General features: G+C 44.7%; 1 protein-coding gene across 2 annotated transcripts; it reads right to left on the reverse strand.

Annotated features, from left to right (window-relative positions):
- Positions 1–351: 351 nt before the first annotated feature.
- PRUNE1 (prune exopolyphosphatase 1) lies at positions 352–16,847 on the reverse strand. 2 transcript variants are annotated; one of them, XM_016215560.2, is made up of 8 exons: positions 16,440–16,847; positions 9,961–10,053; positions 8,917–9,119; positions 7,103–7,287; positions 6,231–6,389; positions 5,435–5,529; positions 3,511–3,669; positions 352–1,665 (listed from the first exon to the last, which is right to left on the reverse strand). In XM_016215560.2, exons 1-8 carry the CDS (start codon positions 16,476–16,478, stop codon positions 1,234–1,236), a joined length of 1,365 nt encoding a protein of 454 aa, XP_016071046.2. In that variant the 5' UTR covers positions 16,479–16,847; the 3' UTR covers positions 352–1,233. The 2 variants fall into 2 exon arrangements, with proteins under 2 accessions (XP_016071046.2, XP_016071047.2); XM_016215561.2 differs by lacking the exon at positions 16,440–16,847 and having other exon boundaries at positions 9,876–10,046.
- Positions 16,848–17,111: the final 264 nt, after the last annotated feature.

Below are 17,111 nucleotides of genomic sequence, written 5' to 3' on the forward strand. Positions count from 1 at the left end.
ATCACATACCCCACTATTCAATGAAACTTGGCAACTTACATGGACTAGAGCTGTGGGTTAGGAAAAGGGGGAACAGGTTGGTCTGAAGAAACAAGGGAGACTATACATGCAGAACAAGTCAGCGGGAGGGAGCTCTTTTCTGGGTCACTATGGTATGAATTATACCCCTGTACATGCTACATGAGGCTGAGTCCCTTCATACAATCACGTGTAAATACAGACAATCCAGTGACCCTGAGCACTCCCAGGGAAAACAGAACTTCTAGTCTAGATCCTTAGCTTTACAGGTGGGGAAAATGAGACTTAAAGATGAAGTGTCTCGCCAAAAGACACAGTCCGTGGCAGTCCATATTAGAACTCCATGTTTCCTTTTAATATGAGCCAGAAGAGAATGACATGGACAAGAAATTGACGGACCCACTAATGCAGGGACAGAGCTGAGGTTCTCACTGCAGTTCTGCTGTCTTTTGGGCAGAGTGCCCATGAGGTCGTAAGGCCTTCCTGAGTGTCTCCTGAACACTCGGGGATTTGGGGTTCTTCAGGCTCCCTGTGGCTTTGGGACAAGGGATCCAAAGAAACTGAGGGCCAGGTTACCTGATTAGGGCAGAAGATAATGGCCTCTATCTGCTCCCAAACAATCTTTAAAAAGTCACCATAAGCTTAGGAAAAAAATTTAGCCATTTCGGCATCAGACACCTTTTACCTAACTGGGGGAAGAAAGAGGAGTCATGAAGCTGGAAATCTGCTAAAGGCTGAAAACTGAAATAGGAGTTTCCAAAGTGCACCCTATTTTCTATCTAGCTTAGAGTAGGCATTCAACAGATATCCGAATCAATGAGAGAACAAATGAGCACATGGAGACAATGCCTGTTTGGTTCCATGAGAGATACTGGTTCTGTTAAAGTGCCTTGCTGAGGGCACTTTGGGGGTACATTCTTTTTGTGCTATTCTGCTGGAACAGCATAGGAGTTGCATTGTACCCCTGGGGAGTCAGTGCAGATCTAAAGAATTAAATTAAATAACAGAATTGGATTGGCAGAGATCGGGGGGAAAGGCGGACAGCCATTCCTAGAGCAGCTGCCTTCTCTTACTTCTTCCTCCTTCCAGACTCACGGGAACAGTCCAAGTGCACCAGGTCCTGGAGCACTGGGGACAGAAGAGCCTAAGCCTCTCAAAACATGCATTCGAGGTGGTTCAAGCAACTTCTCTCACTGTCCCCTCCTCTCCCAATAGTCACTTCTTGGACAGGAAGGCAGTGGTAGATTGTGACAGTGAGATTTGGCTGCACTTCTCAAAGATGGCCTCGGCGGAGAGTTTAGGCAGCCCCTGATCCAGAGGGCACTCATCCACCAAGCTGTTCATGGGCGTGGGGGGCAGCGGAGGCTCCTCCTCATCTTGGCTCAGTCCAGGAATCAGGGAGGAGGTCACTGCCCTGTCCGATTCCTTGTCTACCTGCTCCCTGGACACATCCACTGTCTCAGGCTGCCCTGAAGGGATTGTCATGGAGTCAAAATATGCTGACAGGGCTTCCTGGAGCAGAGGCAGAAATTTCTTTCGACAGACCTGGGTGTTGCCTTGAAGATAGGCTTGGAGGTTAGGGTGGGTGGTTGGGGCGGCAGTCAGCTTCAGAGACGGAGACTGGGATTGTTCCAGGACTCCACAGATCTAAAGGGGCAACGAGATAGGGAAATGGCATATAAGGGGGTGAAGCAAACTGCCAAGGCAGATTGCTGAGGCTTCTAAGCTGGAGGATTCTCTTACAGAGAAGACTTTTTTTTTTAAGTTACCCAGAGTTCAGCTCTATTGTTTGCAACAAAAGGCACATCAGCTAATATACATAGTATTTTAGAAACAGAAGAAACATTTAAGATCATATATTTAATTTTATTAATAAGTAAACTGAATCCCTGAGAGATTAAGCATCTTGAGAAAAATCATGTAGAAGATGGTAGAGTCTGAATCAGAACCCAGGACCACCAGCTTCTAACCTAGTGTTGTCTCCAAGTGTTTTCCTGTGCTCAAAAACTCAAACTCTGTCCTTAGCTGGGAAGGGACACATATCTACACTGAGGTCAGGGGAAGGATAGAGGCAGAAAGAATGAACAGGTCAAGGTAGGGGTGGGAAGTATGCCAGGCATGGTGCCAAGTCTGGTCATTTACAAATACTGCTTTATAGGATTGGTATTACTATTACCCTCATTAAGAGGTAGGGAAACTGAGGCTTAGACAGATTAAGTAACTTCTTAAATTTATAGTTTGAATGAAGCAAAGCTAACACATGAACCTAGGCCTGTCACCAAAGCTGGTGTTCTGAATCACTGTATTATACTATTCCTAAAACAGGAAGAAGAGAGGAAATGGTAGGGCTGATTGTGAAAAGAGGACTCTCATTTCCCAGCACAAGGCAGCCTATGCTATAGTGTCATCACAGCTCCAGGAGAAAGGCACAGAGGGGCTGTGGTTGGGAGAAGGTGGGGAGATATAGGAAGGCGGGGAGAGGCACTTCTATTGGCCAAAGTACCTTTTCCTTTCTAGCATGATTAGTAGGAGCCACCTTTTACCGAGTGTTTAGCTTGTGCCCAGCAATGTATTTTACATATGATGTTATGTTTAATGATCACATCAGACTAATTATTGGTAATATTATGCTACTTACAAGCTCAGAAGTCAACTGATTTGCTTTAGCTCAAAGAGAAAGTAAGTGGCAAACCTGGGACAGAAAAGCATGTCTATCTACCTTTCAAAACTGTAGTCTTTCCACAATGCCAACTACCCTCCACTAAATGAATTTACATTTGCTTCCTAGAGGAGAAGACAAAGGCAGAGAGGTGTGGGAAAGGGCGGACGTAGCTTTTACCGGCTCAAAGGATTACCTGGCTGTATTCAAACCAATCTTCAGCAGTTGTCATACAGCCCAAGCAACCCAAAGAGGCCCTGGACTGCCTTAAGTCCACTTTCGAATTCTTCCCTGGGCTAATGAGTAACCAACAGAGGGAAAGAAAGGGGAGGAGGTAGGAAAGGCAGCCAAACGGAAAACCAGGCAAGAAAACAAACCTGTTCTCAGGTCACTTCTCTACACAGTCAGCGCTACACAGAGTAATTACTCCCTGCACGGGTAAGTAGTAGAAAAGGTTTCTCTTATGTTTCCGCTTTTCAAGGGAACAGGGTAGAGAGAAAGGAATTGATTTTCAGGGTTGAACAGTTAACGATTAAGCTAAAAATCAAGTTCTAACTCCAGATTCATCACATTTACTTTTAACCTGATTTCAAGTTCCTTCTAAGTAGGAACTCCACCTGTAATTCTCTTTGGAATCTCCCCTTCTCAACAACAGGATGACTAAGGATTCACGCAGACACAGAATGGAAAAAAGTGGGAGGGGAGATTCTGGAAATAGGTCAAGGGACCTCTACGTAAATGGAAGAACCAAAGAGAGGTCTTTACAGCACAGGGCAGCGTGTACAGGTGGAGCTCTGGAGAGCCCTCAGGCTAGAGAAGAGACAGAGACTCACTGTCATTCGGAGTGCTGCATGGGGACAGAAAATAGCCAATTGCCGCACTGGCTCATTGTGAGTGTTGAAGAAGATGATCATGGCAACCAAGGCATCATAGCTGTGGGCCTGGCAGAAAGCATGGAGGTCTGCAATGAGGCCAGACCTCTGCAGGAAGGCCTGAAAGAGAAGAAATGGGCAGGGATGAGGGATACAGCTGGAACCCCCTTGTCACCACCAACAAAAAGTGCTTATAAAGCGTTTCTTCGAATGTTAACCTGGGCCTTGTACTCCATCAGAACGGTACCTAGTATTTACTCTGTGCTATCTATGTTCCCGTAGGCAGTCGATCAATGACGACTCTCTCATCATTGATGTTTCTGTCTCTCTCTCTCCCTCTCCCTTCTTCTCTCTGAATCAATAAAGATGTATTAAAAAAAAAATAACGTGTGTAACATGCCTGGCAAGTACAAGGCTCCCCTGCTCTTGCAATCAAACAAGCAAGGTCTTTGCCTTGTGGGTATTTTTATTCTAAAAGAGAACAGGGCATACAAATAAGAACAGACATGTGACAACTGCATCCTTGACTCTTCCTTCTTTGACAACCTCTACCCTTCTCCAAAACCTCACACAGCCTTTCCTCCAATGGACGACACCAATGTTCCCGATCAGGGCTCCTCTCTATCCTTGGCATTTCTAACGCCTGATTTGTACTGTGATTATGGTACTTGGTAGCTTAGCCTTTTATGTTCTTATGTTTGTTTCCCAAACTAGGTTATGAGTCATAAGAGGTCATGCTATTCTGTTTTATTTATTTAGGATTTTTACATAGCATTTAGTAGAAAGCTATGCAGACTATGAGAGTATGTGTTAAGATCGGGCTATCAAATGATTTAAACCAATATAATATGGAACCAGGTATTAAAATACCATTATCAAAGTTATGTTCATTTACTGAGCATCCACTTTGTGACAGGGACTGTCAAAGGTGCTGCAGATATAGCAGAAACAAAAGAAACAGGGTCCTCCCTCTGGCAGAGCTGATAAACGAGCAGAGAAATATAGACAATAAATAAGGAAACCATGAAATATGATTATTTCAGTGTGTTGAGTGCTAGGAGGAAAACAAAGTAAGATAACTGTTAGAGATTTTTAAGCAGGGAGGATATTATTTCAGTTACGATGGTCAGGAAAAACCTCTTAAAAAGAGGAGACATCTGAGCTAAGACCTGCACAATAGGAAGGAGCCAGCTATGCAGAGGGAAAAGCAAGTACAAAGGCCCTGAGTTGGGAATGAACTTAATGGGTCCAAGGAACAGAAAGAAAACCAGTATGGCTGCAGTGTTGTGAGAATAGGAGCGGGGCTGGAGTGAGTGAGATCAGAAGGAAAGACCAGGGCCAGGCCAAGGTGGGCCCTATAAACCACAGTAAGGTCTTCACATTTTATTAAAAGTGCATTGAGCCCGGCCGGGCGTGGCTCAGCGGTTGAGTGTCGACCTGGGATCCAGGCGATCAGGGTTTGATTCCCGGTCAGGGCACATGCCCGGGTTGTGGGCTCGATCAATGACTCATCATTGATGTTTCTATTTCTCTCCATCTCCTTTCCTCTCTCTGAAATCAATAAAGATATATTAAAAAAAAAAAAAAAGTGCATTGAAAAGGCAGTAGAGGAAGGGGATGATATGATCTAAGTTACGTATTAACATCATCACTCTGGCTACTGTTGGGAGAATGGTTTGTAACAGTGCAAAAGTGGAGGCTGGGAAGCTGTGCAGGCTATGAGAGTCGTGCAGTGAGAGACAATGAACTGTGGGAGTTACGACAGAGCTGGTGAAACACAGACAGGTACAAGATATACTCTGGAGGAAAGCCAGAAGTAAGGGGCAAGGTTACCTACATAACTGAAGGTTTTCTCTTCCCACCCACACCTACATCTTGCTCTTACCTCCAAATCCACATATATTGCACTAATGGCCACCTTGATGCCTTGTCTGAAGATGGTCTTCTGGTCCTTTCTCAGCATCTGCTCGGTGGTCAGTCCTAGAAAGTAGATGTGAGATTAGGGGTCAAAAAAGAGGAGCCCAGGAAGGTAAAGACACCAAGATGAGTCAAGGAAGAGGAAAAACACAGCTTCTCCCTGGGGCAATAACTAGGGCAGATAACTGAAATTTAATAATATAATAAAAATTACTTTAAATTACCGGGTCACAGTAGTTACCCTTGGAGTGAGGTACTTTGGAGAGAAGGGGCTTTAGAGAGAGGGACTTTGGGGGGAAAAAAAGTAAAAGGAAGACAGGTTTTTACTTTTGATTTTTTCCCCCTTTCTGTGTTGTTTTAATTTTCTAAAAGTACATGTGGCACTTTATTTTTTATCAGGTGGTAGCTGGGTGGAAAATTATAGAAGATTTTTGTTTTCTTCCTTTGTCCTTGGAATAGTCACCCTGTTTCCCTGACCAATTATCCAGATCGCACTCTGATAATTTAGTACTCCCTCAGCGTATTTTATTTATATGTCTATATTCTCTGATTAGACTGGAAACCTCTGAGACTCTTAGTATATTCCTCCTCATCTTCCCCAATAGCCCGGATAGAGCAATCCAGTACATGATTGATTAGTTCCTGATTGGACTCACACACTACCCCGTTTCTCTCCAAAGCTTAAACCATTACCCATGCTCTGAAACTGTTTTGATGGTGTTTTCTTACGTGGGAGGGAGAGAAGTCGGTTTAACACTTCATACCTGACACATCAAACTTTGCCTTTCGCAGAGAATCAAAGATGTCATCTCTCTTGGGCAGATCTGGGAAGAGGGCCTCCAGTTTCTCCACATATTTCTTGTCCTTTAGGGTTGCTTTTCCAATTTTAAGGTCCATGTTGACACAGTCCAGGATGATTGTTCCTGTGGAAAAGGAAGATGGCAGAACTCAAATCTTGTGGACGTCCACTCTTGACCACTGAAACACACATAACCCTCCAACCAGATGGACATAATACAGGGGAGATCGAATGCAAACTCACTGAAAACAAAACAAGAAACTGGGACAATGTCCTAAGGCCTCCCAAATCCAAACTAAAATGGAGGCAGGGAAATGGGGAACAGGTAGAAAGGAAGCCTGAGCATCTCAATCTTTGGAGATTTTGAAACCTAGTTAGAGAAAGATGACCTCTCTTCCATGGGCCAAATTCCCAGTAAAGAATCTTATAAGTTGAGACCGTCTAGTCCAACTCTTTCTCTCTCTCTCTTTCCCACAAATGGAGAAAATGAGAATAAGAAAGGATAAGAGACTTGCTCAAGGTCATATAACTACTACCTGGGCAGAAATGGTACTGGAATCTGTTTCCTGCTGCTTTGGCTACTCTCTTTTCATCACACAGTGCTGCTGAGGCAGCTTCTAGGTCTGTTGTCCCCTGCTTCCTTTCTGCGTTCTCCAACAAAGTATCCACAGCCTTTTAATGCCTAATTACCCCTGAAAGAATCCCAGCCTTCAGTATGGACTGAGTGGCTCTGAGAGGGTATGACCAAGCTGGAAGAATCTAGACTTTTCCACTGTCCCTTCTCTGGGATAGGAATAGAGGTACTAAGGAGTCAGGCCCCAACCAAACCACCCTCACCATGCAAAAGGGCTGCAGTTTGCCTGTCCAAAATCTCTGGTGCCCCCTGCAGGATTCTCTCGGTCACCAGGGTAGTGCAGGACCCCACCAGCTCAACTGAAACATGGCAGGGGGGGCAGCGTTTCTGCTCGATTGGCCGATGGTCTAGCACCTCTACCACTGCCTCCTCTAGGGCTGCGTCACTTCTGTCGGGGGGGAAAAGAGAAACAAAGGTAAGTAGGAGCACTCCGGCTACTTCTAACCAATCTCCACCTCACTCGTGAAGGAAAATGCAGACATCTTAGGTAAACACTTGTACCTCTGCCTCACTCCTTTCAATTCTCTTCTTTAATGTTATAACTAAAGTCATCTTTAAATAGTGTATACGTGAATTTGGCAAAGTATCTGCTACCAATACCTTATCCATATATTTGATGTCCTTTAAGGTTGCCTTTCCAATCGACACCCTTGACACCCAACATCTAAATCTTTCCTGGTCCCTCAATTCCTTTAATACCCAAATTCCATGCAGGTCACCAGATCCCATGTCTTCTACTTCAATTTGTATTTATTTCCTCTTTTTCAAACCCTCTGCTACTGCTATTCTAGGCCCTCAGTATCTCACCTGGACTATTCCAATAGTTTCTTAACCAAACACCTGCTTCCAGTCTTGGGCCTTCCTAAGCCATCCTCCACAATGCTACCTGAATGATCATTTGAAAAATGCAAATTTGATTCTGTTAGGACCTGGAATAAATATAATTATAATAGGTCCCCACTGCCCTAAAATAAAGTCTAATCTCTCTAGCAGGGCCTACAAGGTCTCCATGATCTGGCCCCTGCCTACCTCTCTAGTCTCATCTTTTTCCATGTCTTACTTTTCACTCATATTTTATGATACAGCCATGCAAAGCAAATTCCAATTCCCCCAACTCACCATGCTATTTCATGCCTGCCTGCCTTTGCTTATATTAATCACTCTCCCTGCCTGGATGATTTTCCTAACTACCTTACCTCCCCATTCCCCGAGCAAACACCTAGTTCTCTTTCGAGACTGAGATCAAGGGCCAACTCTGTTAGGAAACCTTTCCTGACACCCTCTACTCCCCTCTAGTAAATTTAACCACTCCATCCTTTGTGCACCTACTGTCCCCTGGAGTGATGGTCATCACCTACCTCTAAATCCATTACAATGATCTGTTAGCATAGCTCCCGCTTCCTGACTGAAGGTTTCTTGAAAGCAGGGACTCGTCTCACCTTCATCCTCTACACAGTTTATTAATGAGTAAGTGGACAGCTGGATCAATGCCCTTAGGTTACCCTCTGTCAATGTCCTGCTATAACCAGTGTACTCAAGGGAAAACATACATTTTAATACTAGCAGGAGCCAGAGAGACTTATTTATGTTGCTTTGTTGACAGTTTTTTCCAGTCCTATATTAGGGATGGAATTATTAGAGGTGTGTACCTTTGTTAAACAGACACTAATGAGATATTGTCTTATGTAGGAAATAATTTTGCTAACTTTTTAAAACTTAAAGAGTTGCAATCATTATTCAAAAGTTTCTATTATAATACATCTGCCACAAAATCTTAAAAAAATAATGATACCAAAGGCAGATCTAAATGATTTCTGAGTTACCTTTAGTTTGAACTCTCCAAGTTTCTACTTACAAAAGTGGAGAAGTGACAATATTTTCTACATCTTATATGATCCATCAATTACGATTAGCCCATGAGATTCCCGAGAGTAAAAATTCTTTCTCTCTTTATATCTTACTCATCTGAGTCCAACACGGCACATGGTAAGTATCAGCTTAACTTCCTTCCACTTACCTGGGTAAGACATGATGGTCAACAAGGATCAGGGTGAGCTGGCCAGCCTGGTGCAACGCGTGGAGGTCAATCTCATCCCGGAAAATCAAGAGGGACTCTGGAATGTGCATCTTCTGAAGGAGGAAGACATTGTCACCCCGTAGAGGTAGCTCAGAACGTTTTATATTTAAAACTGGCACAAAGACATCCTCAGCTTCAGTTGTCTGGAGAGGAAAATGAAAAAAAGGTATGGTTGCCCAGACAGTGTGGTTCAGTGGTTGAGTGGTGACCCATGAACCAGGAGATCACAGTTTGATTCCCGGTCAGGGCACATGCCCAGGCTGTACGCTCAATCTCCAGTAGGGGCCATGCAGGAGGCAGCTAATCAATGACTCATCGTTGATATTTCTATTTCTCTCTCCCTCTCTCTGAAATCAACAAAAACGTATTTTTAAAAAGAAAAGAAAAAAAGGTATGGCAATGTTTTGGGACAGGAAAAATAAGACATTTGGGACCAAGAAACATGACCTTGGGTGAGTTACTGCCCTTCTCAAAGCCACAATTACACAGTTGATAAAAATAAAGAGACAACTCTTGTCCCCTCTCGTTCTTAGCAACAACATGAAGGTCAACAAGATAACTCATGGAAAAGACCTAGTTTTAGATGCTGCGGAAAAGGAATTATCAGTTGTCAAGAGCTGACGTGCACATTAGGAACACAAACGAGATCATGGACACCCATAAGGAACTCAATAATAAAGTGTTCGAATACTGCTTTAGAGTTTACATTCTTTTTTTTAAATGAGTTTATTTGAGCCAAACTGACGGCAACTGCCAGGAAGCAAGATCTCAAAATGCTCCGGGTTTACACATTCTTCAAAATACAGTTACTCATTTGATCCTCACAGCAACACTGTAAATTATTTCAGGCCTTATAGATGGTGACATGAGACTTGGAAAAGGTAAGGGATTTAACTTACCCAAGACTAGATGGTGTTAAGCAGCGGAGCTGAATCTTGAATCCAAATCTTTTCATTCTAAGGGATTCTGTTCCTAAGTACTCACCTTTGCCAGGTAAAAAGCCAAGACGAGAGCAGACACCATGGAGTCCAAGTCACAGGCTTCATTTCCCAGAACAACATGCAGTGGTTGGGACTCCTGGAAGGAGAATGGGAGACTAGCAGAAGCATCTCCGCATTTGTTTGCCTCACTCGTGCCTGTGCAGGGCTCCACACACATCCTCTCACTGACTCTTACTGAGGAGGTAGGCAGGTTCACCTATGGGTCCTCGTCTCATGGACGAAGGTGTCAGCTGAGGGGGCACCTGTGTTTTGGCAAAGCTCTGAGCATCCCACACAGATCCAGTTAGTGGGAAAGTGCTCTTTCCTCTCTGCTACACTGTCTCCTTGAATGTTAATCATTTAAAAATGAGAATTATTTACTGCTGTTAAGGTAAGTTGATGTATTCAAGTCGGAGGTAAGCTGATGTATTCAAGCCATGGTTTATTTTTTTCCCATTTTCAAAAGAGGAAAAAGAATACTTACACTTCAAAAAATAAGATCTAGCCTGGCCGGTGTGGCTCAGTGATTGAGCGTCAACCCATGCTCCAAGAGGTCCCTGGTTTGATTCCTGGTCAGGGCACATGACCGACCTGGTTGTGGGCTTGATCCCCAGTAGGGGGTGTTCAGGAGGCAGCCGATCAATGTTTCTCTCTCATTGATCATCGATGCTTCTATCTCTCTATCCTCTCCTTTCCTCTCTCTAAAATCCATAAAAACATATTTTAAAAAAAGATCGAGTCCATTATCTAGTTGTCCGTAAAAACTTTCCCTCTCCTTCCCCCAAGGAGCCTCCATGATAACCAGATATGACCAACACTCTCAACCCGAGAAAAAAACATGTTCCCAGAAGGTTTAGCTTAAAGTGAGCACAGTTGCTGCAACTTTTATTTTTAACACTCTGAAAAGTCCAGCTGCTGATAAGAACTGAGGAGGGAGGGTTATTATTAACTTTGTTCCCTTGCATCTCCCTAGCTATCAGAGTTTAAAATACTATACATTAAAACCTACAGTGCCCACAATACCAGAGACTGGGATTTGGTTTAGTTCTGAAACATTTAGAGTGTGCCGTCCACTGTTCTAATAGCTTTATGTGTACGAACTAATCATTTAATCCGCAAAACAACCTGAAGAGGTAGGTACTTTAAGAGTTATGATTTCATTATAGGTATGAGTACCCAGCCAGGTGGAATGAGACCATAAAGTCTATGGTTCAAGTTAGGGCACAAGAATTCTCTTACTAGTTTGCTTTTGAACTTCTCTCTCAGCCTGCTTCTGAGGGACGAAGGGGTAAGGGAGAACAAATGAGACGCACTAGTTACAGCAGAGTTTCTTAACTTCAGCACTACTGGCATTTTACACTGGCTAATTCTTTGTTGAGGGGGCTGTCCTGTGCCTTGCAGGATGTTTGGCAACATCCCTGGTGTCCACCCACTAGAGGCCTGTAGCACCCCCAGTCATGACAATAAAAAATGTCTCAACTTGCCAAATATTCCCTGGGGAGCAAAAATCACTCCTGGGTAAGAACTACTGAGTTATAGAAAGGTGAAAATCCAAACATTCTGGCTTCTTCAATCAGGGAAGATGATTTGCTAGATGGAAAAGTTTTTAGAAAAGTGGGACAGTTCAGAGGAGCAAAACATAACAAGGAACAGTTATCAAGTAATTAATTTTAGGAAAAGAGAATCTCGGGGAGCCTAGAATCATCTTCCCTGTATTGGCTACTACCACCTCCTCCCCCAATTCCCCAGAAAGGAACAATTTTAGAAGACTTCTGGTGGTATAAATTGCCTTATCTCATAACTAACTAGGTTCTTGTTCTTCAATCACCCTATTTCCCACCTCCTATTCCCACCCCTAGAGAGAAGTAGAAAAGGCAGAGGTCATCTGTCAAGATTTTGGGCAAAGGACCTCTGGGGAAAGTTTGCACTGAGGTTCTCCCCTGCGCCCATTTCTCTAAGCCTAATTCCACAGGGTGGCAGTCAAGACCCACTCATATTGAACAGCATGGGAGATTATTTTCAATATTAAACTCTTTCACAACACAATATGAGAATTCTGTACCCAAGACCCCAGTGCTAGAGTAACTTCTCTGACTTGCAATTCCTCCTCCAGAGAAGGCCCCTCAGCTCCCTGGATACCAAGAACTGCCCAGATGGCGGTGTACCAAAGTGACAACAAAGCACTTGAGATAAGTGGCTGCACAGATAACTTGCTCACTGAACCAGTAAGGGGGGGCACGATGTTCTCTAGGGAACTATATAAACACAAGCGGCCATATGGCCCTGACTCTGGAGCAAAAAGCAAGAGGAACAGAGAAAAGGCAGAGCAAAGGGGCCCTGGCTAAATGGCTCAGTTGGTTGGAGTGTTGTCCTATACACCAAAAGGTTGCAGGTTTGATCCCCAGTCAGGGCATATACCTAGATTGCGGGTTTGATCCCCGGTCAGGGTGCATATGGGAGGCAACTGATCAATGTTTCTCTCTCTCTAAAAAAAATAAAATAAAAGGCAGAGCAAAGGGGTGAGACCTATTGCTGGGAACGAAGAGGCCCTTTCCAAAACTCACATTAGTGCTGCTGCATTTCAGTGGCAGAGGAATCAGAGTCAGTTAGATTTTCAGCATCAAAAGAAGGCTAAGCAGCAAAGCAAAAGGTAGAGACTAAATACAACTTCACGGCTCTGAGGTGAGGAGAAACAATTTCCAGAGGAAGACGAATAACCAATCCCTTGCGCTCAGCCAAGCTCAGACAGCAACCAAAAGGAACTAATACAAAAGGAATATTCTGGAACTTTTAGCTAATCTTGGAACAGGAGCGACCAAGGGAGGTGGTGGCATTCCTTTCCCCTATCAGCACCCAGCATTCTCCCAGCCTAATGGTCTATTCGACGCTCGAAAAACACAATGTGCACATTCCCAGCTCTGCCCTTTGCACTACTAGTTCTGCTCTGTCTGGAAGCAGCGGAGCTGACATTTGAAAAGACCACCCTAATAAGCCTCATTTTTCATTTTAAAAATGAAGATAGTACTGTAATAAATGTCATGAAGTTGTTATGAGGATTAAATGAGACAGCACAGCCCTGGTTGGTGTGGCTCAGTTGCTTGAGTGTTGTCCCAGGCTCCAAAGGGTCACTGGTTCCATTCCAGGTCAGGGCACAAACCCAGGTTGCCAGTTCGATCCCTAGTCGGGGGGTGTGCGGGAGGAAGGCAACCAATCGATGTTTCTCTCTCACATCGATGTTTCTCTCTCTCCCTTCCTCTCTCTCTAAAAATCAATGAAAAAAAAAGATCTTTTTAAAAAGTCTGTTTAAAAAAAAGAGAGAGACAGCACATAAGTGCCTACTCTGTTGTAGTCAAGATGGGCTCCCTTCTGTCTCCTTCTCTCCCCCTCCAGGTGTAGTCAGGCCCTATTCAAAGCCTCCTCTCTCTGGAAGCCTTCCCCGATTGGCCAGGCCAGAGCAATCCTCTTCCTCTAACCTCCACTGCTGACATCTGCGGCTCTCCTACGGAACTTTACTTCTGCCTTAAGGAGCTCACTACACTTTGTTCAAACCAGGACACTTTTTGAGAAGGAAAGGGGGTTGCGATTAATGACTATGTCAGAATAAACTAAGACTGTCCTGGGCAGGGCAGGTATATGGCTGCCCAACTGATACAGAAACATTCTCCTCATTTGGGACAAACGTGTGCAACTCTTTACCCTCACCCCACCCCCCACCAGCTGAAAGCACAAGCACAGCAGCCTCAGTTTTCTGACCATGGGGGAAGAGTTCAGAGCAAATATAGCTATACTTAGAGCATGAGGAAACCTAAGCTGCCAATGGAAGAAATACAATCTGAGAGCCATAAGTAAATATAAACTTTTTTTTTTCCTGAAAAAACAAACAAACAACAACCCACTACTTGAAATGACTATATCCTGATGTTCTTTCTGGCCTCAGTGGGGGGAGAGGGGATGGGTTCCAGGGCTGGCAAAGCCCTGAGTTCCATTCTGAAGCTGAATATGGTCTGATGCCTACTCTACAAAATAGTTACTGAGGGAGGGCGAAAAAGGAGACAAGGAGCCAGAGATAGAGAAACCCTCCCAGCAGAGAAAATGGAACTAATACTGATGCCAGGACTGTCAATTTCTCAGGAAAGCCAGCCACTCCTGGTTCCTGCCTCATGCCTGAGAAGTACAGACCACCCAGATTATCCAAAGGCTGCTGGATGAACACCTAACCTCGAATGCAGCCCCACCCTGAGGCAAAACATTTTCCCCACTTGGGATGAGTCAGGATTTCTTTTAAATGGAACATCCTACTGTCATTGTGGCAGAGGCTGTAGAAAATTCCTCTGGTATCGAATGCTAAAAATATGGTATTAAGAGAGTTGTCTGGGTTATCAGCCATTTCTATATGGTGTAAAAGTCAAGCATTCACGATTCCCTACAAGTTAAACTATAGTTTAACGGGAATACTCAAATGTTAACAGTGTCTCTAAATCATACTTTCTCTTATTTTTAAAATTTATTGATTTTTTAGAGAGAGGAATGGGAGAGAGAGGGAAAGGGAAAGCAAGGCAGACACACAGAGAGAAACATCAATGGGTTGCCCCCGAATGAGCTCTGACCTGGGATCGAGCCCATAACCTGGGTATGTGCCCTGACCGGGAATCTAACAGGCCACCTTTTGGTGTAGAGAGAACACTCCAACCAACTGAGCCACACAGGGCAGGGTTAACTAGTACTTTCTTTACACAAGAAACAAGTGTGGCCTCTGGGGAATTAGATGGGGAGAAGAAAAAGGATCTTTTTAATTTCATATCCATTTTGCATTTTAAAATGTTCACCATCTACATTTACAACTTATACAACTAAAAGCAATCTAAATTACTGGTGTCCACCTGTACCTCCTGCCACCAGTTCACCAACTAACAATTCTAGTGTCAAATGTTCTCATTTCTCCTGGCCCTGGCTAGGCTATGTGATGATGAGAGCTCTAAGATACAACCTCATCTTCACAAGTTCAAGGAAAAATTAAGATCTAGGTCTTCTTGCTCCTTGAGGGATGAATGCAGGCAGAGAAAGGTCAGGATACCAGTAATATTAGAAAAATCCAGTATTTTCAGCTTCATACTGCTATAGAAGATATACTGTTAACCTGAAAGGGGGAGGGATGCTCTGGAGGGTAGATGCTGTAGGATACATGCATTCAATGAAATGCTACTGGGTGAGGTTTCAATTCCAAGGGCTCTTTACCAAATGGTGGGAAAGAGACCAGTCATTTGGGTTACTGAAGGGGATGGGGGTAGGGGTGGAATCCAACTGCTTAGCACTTGGAATGGTGCCACAAAGTTCCCTGTGGTGAAAATTGGAGGTAACATAAATGAATTAATTCCAATTTGCCTTATGCATTAAAACAACTTTCCCGAAATTTGTATTTTGCAAGTAATTGGTGTTAAAATTAAATTTCACTCCTATTCTTCAGGTAAGAACGTTCATTTATGCCAGCAGCTGAGTCTGCAGGTGGAATCAGGTCACTTTTAAGATGTGTTAAAGACCAGAATCTACTGCCCAGAAGTATTTTCAGAGTATAAGATACTTAAAAAAGGAAAGCACAACCAACCAATTGTCTAGGTTTCTACAGGGGCAGTCTAGCTTGAAGTAGGGGGAACGGGTGACATCCTGGAGCCTCTCTGTGGCCAGCTTTTGCTACTAACTGGGGATAGCAGCCTAAGGCTGCATGGCTGGGAGATTCCAACTGGCTCAGAGAGTACCAAAAATAAGCCAGAAAGCATTCAAGAGTTATGTTTATAGTTTTGATTCCAAACACGCTTTGTGTTTATCTTCCAGGTGTGGGTTTTGTGTGTGTTTTTTTTGTTTGTTTGTTTTTATGTAATCTGTGTGCCTTAAGGCCAAGGAAGAAAACTGGAGGCAAAGGAATGCAGGTTGCTGGTCAACAGACATATATTGTATATGTTTATCTTAAAAGCAGGGAAATACCACAACCACCTCTAATCTAGGACGAGTCAGGGGCCCCAGGTAGAAACCGCCGTTCAGAGGCAATAAAGCCATGAGCACAGATTTCCTCGGACCCTCGGGGTTCACCTGGAGGCCGGGGGATCAAGGAGGCCTTGCGAGTGTAGAACTGAAAGAGGGGTGGGGTGAAAGGGGCAAACACACCTCGCGGGGCATCCCTTGCGGCGGCACAGCCCTGGACCTTTTGACATAACTGACCCAGGCGACTGCGAGCAGAGGCTCAGATACAGGACCCAGACCCAGGATTTCTCCTTCCCGCTCTGGGGCAGGGGGCCAAGACCCGGGAGCCTGAGCAGCAGTCCCTCTCTCAAGACTAGATTCTCGTTGCCCACTCCTCAGGCCCCAAGCCTCATCAGATCCCAAGCCCCACCCGTGTTCCCTCCACACAGACCCTCCCCAGCTCCCTGATCTTCGTCCTTCCTGGACCCCATGATCCATCCCTCACGATCGCCGACAGGGGTCCGTTACCTGCAGAGCAGCTCGACAACCCTGCAGGTAGTCCTCCATGGTGGAGCCCAACGCGTGTCACCGCCCCTCGCAGCGGAGAGGTTTCCCGGCGAATGCGCCCCGCCCCAGACACAAGGACTTGCGGTGAGAGTCAGGAGGCGGGACTCGAACTCGCCACACGGCGATTCGGCCCCGACCCCGGGAGGAAGTGCGTAATCCGACGCTCCCGGAGTCCGACGTCGCCCCGCCCCCAGCGGCGGAGGCGGAGTTCTGCGCTCGGAGTCTCACGGGACGCCCTTCTGGAGGCTTCAAGTGGGGCGTGGCGCGGGGCGTCTTGGGAAACGTAGTCCAGAAGCTCCCAAAAGGCCCCAGGAATTGAGAGAATTTTCTGAGATCACTCGTTTGACACACAGCGTATATATGTCACAGTACCCTATCTTTGTGACATCTAAACTTTCCCCTTCGAGTCAGGCTAAGTATAGCATCTTTCCATATGTTACACCGAGCCTCTGGTTGACATCTTAAATTACACATCGCAGAACGGCTCTTCTTCATCTTCCTTTCTCGAATTCTCTCCCTTTAGCAAACTGACCCATTGTCACCCACTTTGTGATTGTGCATCTTATAAAAACATTAAAATAATCTTTGGACCCTCTTCTTAGTACCTACAATCTCTTGCCAGTTCCTGCTGCT

The sequence above is a fragment of the Miniopterus natalensis genome, chromosome 19, assembly GCF_054644295.1.
Source record: "Miniopterus natalensis isolate mMinNat1 chromosome 19, mMinNat1.hap1, whole genome shotgun sequence".
Lineage (NCBI taxonomy): Eukaryota > Metazoa > Chordata > Mammalia > Chiroptera > Miniopteridae > Miniopterus > Miniopterus natalensis.